Source organism: Arachis ipaensis, chromosome B5 (genome assembly GCF_059453495.1).
Source record: "Arachis ipaensis isolate K30076 ecotype BB chromosome B5, ASM5945349v1, whole genome shotgun sequence".
Lineage (NCBI taxonomy): Eukaryota > Viridiplantae > Streptophyta > Magnoliopsida > Fabales > Fabaceae > Arachis > Arachis ipaensis.
In genome coordinates, this window is record NC_142440.1 from 137,760,134 (window position 1) to 137,768,457 (window position 8,324).

The following is an 8,324-nucleotide window of genomic DNA, read 5'->3' on the forward strand; positions in this document are numbered from 1 at the left end:
GTTTTTATGGCAGATACTTTACTTGCATACGAACAAACACGGGGACCTTAGGGGATATTTTGGTGGCATTGAACCATGGACTAAGGAATGGACTGTTGCTGAGCTTAGAGAAGTGGTAAAGGAAGAACAAGTTCGGAAATCGGTATAGATACATATGTACATGTATTTAATTTTTTTACTATGATCCCACGCTTGAGAATTAATTAATAGTGTTAATAGGGTCTAATTCGGAAGATTGATAAGTTACGAAAATCCGAGAGGAAAAAGGGCAATGTCGATGAACCACAAAAGAGAACACATGATAAGCGACAGGGTACACAAGTTAGACCCCGGACTAAGGAACGAACAAGAAAAAGGCCGAAAAAAATTATTGCCGAGTCAGACGAGGAAAAAATTCTCACCGAGACTGACATTAGCGATAAAGAATTATGTCATGAAGAGAACCCAGGTTCAACATCCTCAGATAAAATTAATGTTCCCTTGTCTCGAGATCGAGTGTTGAATGGCACCAAAAACCGGTAGGAAAGGCAAGTTTAAATGACATTTTTCTTTAAAGTCGTATTTATATTCCTTCCTTTTGTGGCTAGATTTGTATGAGTGCAATTATTCATTATATTATCTAATATTTGAATGAATTGGTGTGTATAGTTTTGATCTCCAAGAAGTTTTCGATGCTAGAATTGAAAAGTAAGTGCATTTACTAATTATTGATGTTAGAATTTACCTATATGATATGTACACTAGTATTGGAAAGAATATGTATTTGTATTATTTTGGATGTGTTTCAGCAATTAAATGTGTAACATTGTGTAATTTTAGATGTGTTTAAGTAAGTCCTATTATAATGAGTTAAATGACTTAGTGTGTGTAGACATGAGCTCCAAGAAGAAGTTGTTGCTGATTGTGGAGAACCTAGTCCTGTGAGCAACGAAAAACACCAAACTATCATTGCTAGTATTGAAAAGTAAGTACGTTTACTAATTACCACTGTTAAAATTTACCTATGCAATATGTATAATAGTATTGAAATGAGTAAATATTACTTATATCAATTTGGATGTGTTTCAACAATTATTTGGATGCCATTTTGTAAATCTAGATGTGTTTAAGTGACTCCGTTTGTGTTATATTATATTGACATAAAGTACATAGTGTGTGTAGTCATGAGCTCTAAGAAGAAGTTGTTGCTGAATGTGAAGCACCTAGCCCCATGAGCAACGAAGAGCACCATGTTGTCAATGAATCGAGTGTAAAGTAAATACATGTACCAATTATTGTTGTTTCTATCTAGGGATACAATATGTACACTAGTATTTAAGCGATTGTAAACTGGATTTCTTTGGATTGGCTGTCCATCTTTTATTTGGGGAGTGCATGACATTAAAGTGTTTAGATATGTTGTGTATTTCGGACCCCACAGAAGTGTGAATAATATGAAAAGCGGCGAGGTTGATCATGGAATACCCCAAGATGGTGCTAAAGAGTGCAATAGGCTTTCCTCGAAACCAACATTTATCAATAACACTCTACCAATGCCTGCTCCAGTTATAATCTCACCGGATTTTGATGAAGATGCAAAAGAGAAGGTGTACAGATGGGTAATAGATGACAGAAATCCGTTGGATGAAGTTATCGTGTGGTACCGGACACATTATACGTTGGACCTAACACGAAGAGATCTGAAAACATTAAAAAGGAGGGAATGGGTCGACGGTCGGGTAAAAAATCTAACAAATAATAACTATATATATAGAATTTTAACCTACTTTTATCATCTTTTTTCATTTTGTCCTTTATGCTTTTATGCATGTGCAGGTGATAGAGTGCATGTGTCCACTCTTTAATGGGCTCCCAGCCAAGAGGTTTCAAGAAGAATTCTACTGCATTAATCCAATAATATTGGTATGATGAACACATATCAATGTTACTTTTTACTTGTTTTTACACCGATACACTTAGTAATAAACTAATACGGACTAAATGTGTATAGGGTCGTGTTATGACACCTATGAATGTTGAAAAATTTGAGGACAAACACAACTCAGAGTATGTGGGGTTAGCAGAATGTTGGGGGAACGAGATTCGTCTGTTCAACAAGGTAGAAGCAGCCAAGAGACATACGGTATATGTTCAAAAATATTACATCCAACAAGTATAAAGTTTTTTGTGCATCCCTTTGTATCTTTGTAAGAGTATCGAAAAATAAAATCCGAGTATGATGCAGTTCTTTGTACTCATCTGCCTGGATAATCACTGGTGGTTGTATGCTTTTCATCCAATAAGTGCGACATTCTTTGCTCTTGACTCCCTATTTAGACCCCCTCTTACCGATCATAGGGTGAAAGTGGATGAATATGCGGTAAGTATAAACATGGTCGATACAAATTTCAATCATGTCCAATTAAGATCAATAACCAATTGCATCTGAATAATTTTGGTATGTCCTCTTATATACAGGCTAAGTTTATTGACGAGTTGGCCCAACTCACTTTTTCATGGTACAAAGTCCAGGACGAGGGCATAGGAAAGCCCTTTATGTGGATGTTCCGATTCAACCAAACAAGTATGGTTCAATGTGATGTCTTATTTTATTGGATATCAACACCAAATTAATTTGATGCATATTTGCTTTTCTCTTGATTGATAGTTATGACTGCGGAGTTTTTGTCATTAAATTCATGGATTCATGGGATCCAGAAATTCTTGACATGGATGATTATGTTGTGCCAGTTTGGACAACGGTAGGCCATAGATCCATTTAGAACAATATTTCTAATATTTTTTATGATATTATTGTTTAGTGACATTGAACATTAATGCATGCAGGAAGACATGGCTATAATGAGGAGGAAGTACCTACTAGACATCGTGCTTGATCCGTGGAATGGTTATCTGAATACCGTGGAGGCTGTTGCCCATGCCCCTTTACACCGTGCGCCTCAAAGGAATAAAAGAAAAGAGTTGAGAGATCCTTGGACTGCGCCAAACACTACTGAGCTAACAAGAAGAGCAGAAGAGGCAGCATGCAGGAGGGCCAATAGGAGACACAGGAAAACATAGCACTGTGCAAATAAAATTAGCTATTAAAATGGACATATTTTGCTCATTAATCTAGGATATCATCTCTTTATTTTTTTTTGTTGTTAGGAGACTCAATTAGCTTTAGTTATTTTCCTATGTTTATCTTTTGTGTTAATTGTTCATGCGTTGTGGATACAGCAATTAAAATATATGTAAATTAATAACTAGGTGTCCGTTTTACTTAAACATTTTGGATCAGTAAGGCCAAAAACAAAAATTATCTTGTGCTATCTGATAGAATTTTGGATGTGTTCTAAAAATATGTTCAGTTCGATTGTACTATTTTGTATGTGTAATAAACTTACGACATAAACTAATTTCGACTATTATCTAAAACTACCAACCAATAACATCAATAAAAAAAACTAAGATGAATAAATACTAATGCTCAAACGAGTAATAAAATTATTTTGGATGTGTTTTAAAAATATTGTGTATATAATATCGTATTATTATATGTGTTATTATTGGAAAAATAAGAACACGATTTTTATGACTATATCCGTTACATCTTCTCTCTTAAACGCTAAATTATTTTTTTTGCTTCTTTACTCAAAATACTTTATTTTGTAACAGTTCAAATAAGAAAAAAAAAACCCAACTAATAATTTACATAATAAATATTAGATGCATTTTATCGAATAAAAAGTCAAAAGATTAATTGTATTCTGTACGTTTATATTTAAAAACTAGAATTTAACGATTTTGAAAATGTTTATATTTAAAAACTAGTAATTTTACGATTTTGTATGTGTTTTAGAAATATTTTGTATATAATATCATACTATTAGATGTGTTATAATTGAAAAATAAAAACACAATTTTTATGACCATACTAGCTACATATTCTCTCTTAAACTCTAGATTGTTTTTTTTTTTTGCTTCTTTACTCAAAATACTCTAAAGGACTTGTCACGTGATTTTTTTATTTCCACAATTTATTAGTCATTTAATTGAGAAAGTACGTATTTTTACAGTTCCATTCAGATATAATTAGTTATCAAAATGGATATATTATGCTCTTTAATCGAGAATGTCATTTTTTATGTTGTTAGGAGACTCAATTAAGCTTAATTATTTTGCTATGTTTATCTTTTATATAATTGTTCATTCACTGTGCATAAACTTGGTTATGCCAGGTAAAATTTGTTTCCAACTGCTAACTAGATTGACTTGCAACACATCCAAAATCATAACCCATCTTTTAAATTGGTTCCTGAACACATCTAAAACTCATTCATTTGAACCAGTAAACCTAGCCTTTGCAACTGCTAAGTAATATAACATAGATAAGGTCATCCATATTAATTAAACAAATTACCACTCCAAAAATGAGAAACATACCCTACCCTTTTACGACACATCAAAAATGATATTTTTGTTCTACAAAAAAAGAATTAGAACACATCAAAAATTCATAAATAGAAATGAAATTGTCAAAAAAAAAAAAAAAACAGGACGCACCCTAATATAAAATTGGAATTTGAAATATGTAAATACTGGAGCTGCTATTGCATGTGTTATCCTTTAGTCAATATTCCTATAAGAGTGCGCCTACAAACAAATATAACAAACTAATGTCAACAAAAAATGGATGAATACAACTTAATATATAAATAAAAAGTTCTCTGATGCAAAAATCTTACATGAATAGAAGGGTTCTAGAACAAATTCAACAATGTTGTAAATTCCCCCGAGCTTAAGGATTAAGGAATCCATTTGCGTATTTTTTGCATGATGAAAATGTTCAAGAATACAAGAAAAGGTGTTGTGGGTGAAACAGTCTTCTTCAATATGAGCAAAATCCTGCATCCATACATGAACAATATTTAAATTACAAAATACAAAACTTATAACATACTCTCTAGCAATAAACACTAAATAAACCTTAGGGTGTTTGCTAGCAGTAATGCGTCTCTCGGTGGCCTTGTTTAAATGTTTGTCTCCTTCAACAGCTGCAACTTTCTGTACATATGAGAATATCTTAAATTCAATAGGCTCAACACATGAAAATATAACGAGAGCAACATAATTGTATAAACCATGGCCATCATAACTAACCTTTGTATGTTTACTACTAGCTCGAAGTTTCTTAGTACCATTCTTAATTTTTCGGTCCACATCCACCTCGAGTCTCTTGAAGCTTGGGCGCCCCCTAGGTACCACATGAGGAGGGCTCCGCAAAGCATTTAATCCATCAGGACACTCACTTGTGCATACGCTTTCTGAATGTTTTGCCCGATGCTCGGTAAGTGCCACTTTAGCACTTGCAAAAGCGGAACGCAATATATCAGCCTCCTCCTTGTCATGCACAAAGTCTTGGGCCACATTGTAGAAGTCAACACATAGTCCCCTAAATATATTCATGCTTTCATTAGAGCGTCGTGAGTCGTGACTACTTCTAATATGAGTGTGCTTACGATAAACATTCTTGCTCCACCGAGATAGTATATACGACGAGTTTACCTTGTCAACCCTACATTGGGATAAAACCGATAGGACATGGCAACAGAGGATACCATATGACTCAAACCTGAAGCAGTTGCACCTAACCTGGTGCGAAATAGGACAAAACACAACTTCATACTCGCTGTAAAAAGACATCCCCTTAATTATCTTCTGTTGAGTCTCTTCATAGAAGTATTGGTTGTCCTTCACTACCCTTGGAGACAGGTTGCAGTCACACTTTTTGATAAATTCGGCTTGAACATTGCGAAATATGCCGTTGGTGTACTCATATTGAAGCTGCTTCTCAATAGGAAAGTTCGATACACATGGGATCAGGCCCCTATTGTCTGCTGCATCGCATTCCAACTCCTGTTGTTCCTTATTTGCAAGACAATTGTCATACTGGTGCACAAATTGAATTAAACTTCTCCTACACGTTAGGTACTTATCAAAGAAAGAATGCATGCTCTCACTCCATTGTGTACTCCTCATGCCAGCCCAAAATTCATGCTCTAGAAAAACAAGGACCCATATATTGCGAATATGATAGATATCCGCATTTGAAAGACATATTTGCTTTTAAAATAGTCATCTATGTTGTGTCACTAAACATGCATGAAAGGATATTTAGCTTAAGTTCATTTTTTTTACAAAATCTAGTCAACACTTAAAACGACAAATAAATAGACCAATCAAGTTTTGGATGTGTATTCATACCATTAAGCCAATTGTTGTCATGAAGGGTGTACTCTTCAACGAAGTCATACCATGAACTTTCAAACGTTTCTCGCGAATGAGACTCCCAAATAATCCCATGCATTGTAGCTTTAATTTCCTCATATCGGCTCAACTTTCCAAGTTTATGGGGTATCTTCCTTGTGATGTGCCAAATGCACAATCTATGCCTAGTGTTTGGCATGACATTTCGAATGGCTGTTGCCATGGCCCCGCATTGGTTAGTTAAGATTCCATCTGGTGTTTTTTCCATACATTTTATAAATGTTTGCATGAGCCATTCAAAGGACTCAGTCTCTTCGTTGCCTAATAAAGCACACCCGAAAAGACATGACCTTCCGTGGTGATTAACACCCACAAATGCTGCAACTGGCATCTCATATCTATAAAAAATCAACACGTGGGGCAATCAGTGAGCTTGTAAATTAATGAATCCTTAAAAAAATAAACCAAGAAAAAGAAGTTACTTGTTGAGTTTGTATGTGGTGTCAAATGACACCACGTCACCAAAATACTCGTAAGCAGCTCTTGATCGAGCATCCGCCCAAAATGCATGATTGAGACTATTGTCACTATAGAGAAAAATGTCATAGAAGAAATTCGAGTTCTGCTCTTTCATCCTGGTAAAATAGTCTAGCATCTCTTACGCATCAGTATCATCTCCATTGATTCGGAGTTTACCAGATATATAATTTCTAACATCCTTCTCAAAAAATTTCAGATTAGAACGACCACCAGCTTCATCAGCAAGCGCCTGAAAAGTCTTCGAAGGTCGTATACCAGCCTAGTCGTTGCGCTCAATGACATCCTTAACGTGCATGGTGAGTTCCCTGTTTTTCTTAAACATCCAGGACAAACTGGGATCACATCGATGCGTGTGAGCTAATTCTACCTTCGACAGTATCCATTTTCTAAGCTCTGTGTCAAGTTTCACATAGATGCGAGCTTTACAGTGTACAGATGAGACTGTGTTTGACCTTTGGGTTACTGGATTCTTCTTTGTTCGGTATCCATCTCTATTGCACTGTATGGATTCGTTAATGGGTGTTTTTCTATTCTTGTTGAAGTTAGTGTTTCTTATATGAGGCTCGAATCCCACTTTATTGGCATAGTTGTAGTAAAATTGGCGTGCTTCTTCGAGGATTCCAAATAGCATCCCCACTTTTGGAATCTCCTCATCAGAAATGGTGGGATGAATTATGACCTAAAAAAACAAAACATACTAACAAGGATTGTGGCACAAAAATGACAAAATAATACGTGTATACATATATATTTATAGTGCCATTACTCGGATATTTGGATGTGTTCACAGGAATATATATATATATATATATATATATATATATATATATATATATATATATATATATATATATATATATTAAATATAACCTATAATTAGCATGCAAGTAAAAAAGTCGGCCATAAATATCAGAAGAATAAATTAATACATTATAAAAAATTCTAAATAAAAAAAATGTCAACTACCTCAGTCGTGCACTCAGTTTCTGTAGCAGAATTGCTTGAGCTATTACAAATATTTATATCGTCCATATCAATATGGGTATCAAATGAGTGAATTTCTTCTGACGACGGCTGCATGTTCAAGTCTATAACAAATGCCACGTTGATGTCTAAGATTATAAATAAAATAATGGTCATTATAATATTAGAAAAAGACAAAATTGTAATTAATTAAAATATATGCAAATTAATAACCAAGTGTCCATTTGGTTAAACAGTTTGGATCAGTAAGACCAAAAAAAATCTTGTGCTATTTGATAGATTTTTGGATGTGTTCTAGCAATATTGTAAGGCTCAGTTTGGTAAAGTTTTTACTTTTTAAAAGTAGCTTATAAAAGCTAACTTTTAAAAGATGACTTTTTAAAAGTTGTAGCATTTATGTTTGGTAAATTAAATTAAAAATTGCTTTTAATAATCACAAGCAACAACAATTGCATTTGGTAAAATAGCTTTTAAAATTTAAAAATACTATAATAGACATAAATGTAAGCATTAAATTTGAAAATTAGTTAACATATGAGGTTATATTAGAC

General features: G+C 33.9%; 1 protein-coding gene across 1 annotated transcript; it reads right to left on the bottom strand.

The window, feature by feature from the left end:
• Positions 1-4,621: 4,621 nt before the first annotated feature.
• On the bottom strand, positions 4,622-6,883 carry LOC107641080 (protein FAR-RED IMPAIRED RESPONSE 1-like). Its single transcript, XM_016344590.2, has 6 exons — positions 6,732-6,883; positions 6,247-6,647; positions 5,143-6,041; positions 4,969-5,046; positions 4,728-4,887; positions 4,622-4,635 (listed from the first exon to the last, which is right to left on the bottom strand). Exons 1-6 carry the CDS (start codon positions 6,881-6,883, stop codon positions 4,622-4,624), a joined length of 1,704 nt encoding a protein of 567 aa, XP_016200076.1.
• Between the last annotated feature and the right edge of the window lie 1,441 nt (positions 6,884-8,324).

What these genes read in the sequence shown, in the direction of transcription:
- LOC107641080 (XM_016344590.2), bottom strand. Translation starts at nt 6,883, where the DNA reads ATGAAAGAGCAGAACTCGAATTTCTTCTATGACATTTTTCTCTATAGT. An exon ending in ACCACATACAAACTCAACAA is followed by an intron (nt 6,648 to 6,731) that starts GTAACTTCTTTT and finishes GATTTTTTATAG; the next exon opens with ATATGAGATGCCAGTTGCAG. An exon ending in TGACAACAATTGGCTTAATG is followed by an intron (nt 6,042 to 6,246) that starts GTATGAATACAC and finishes TTGTTTTTCTAG; the next exon opens with AGCATGAATTTTGGGCTGGC.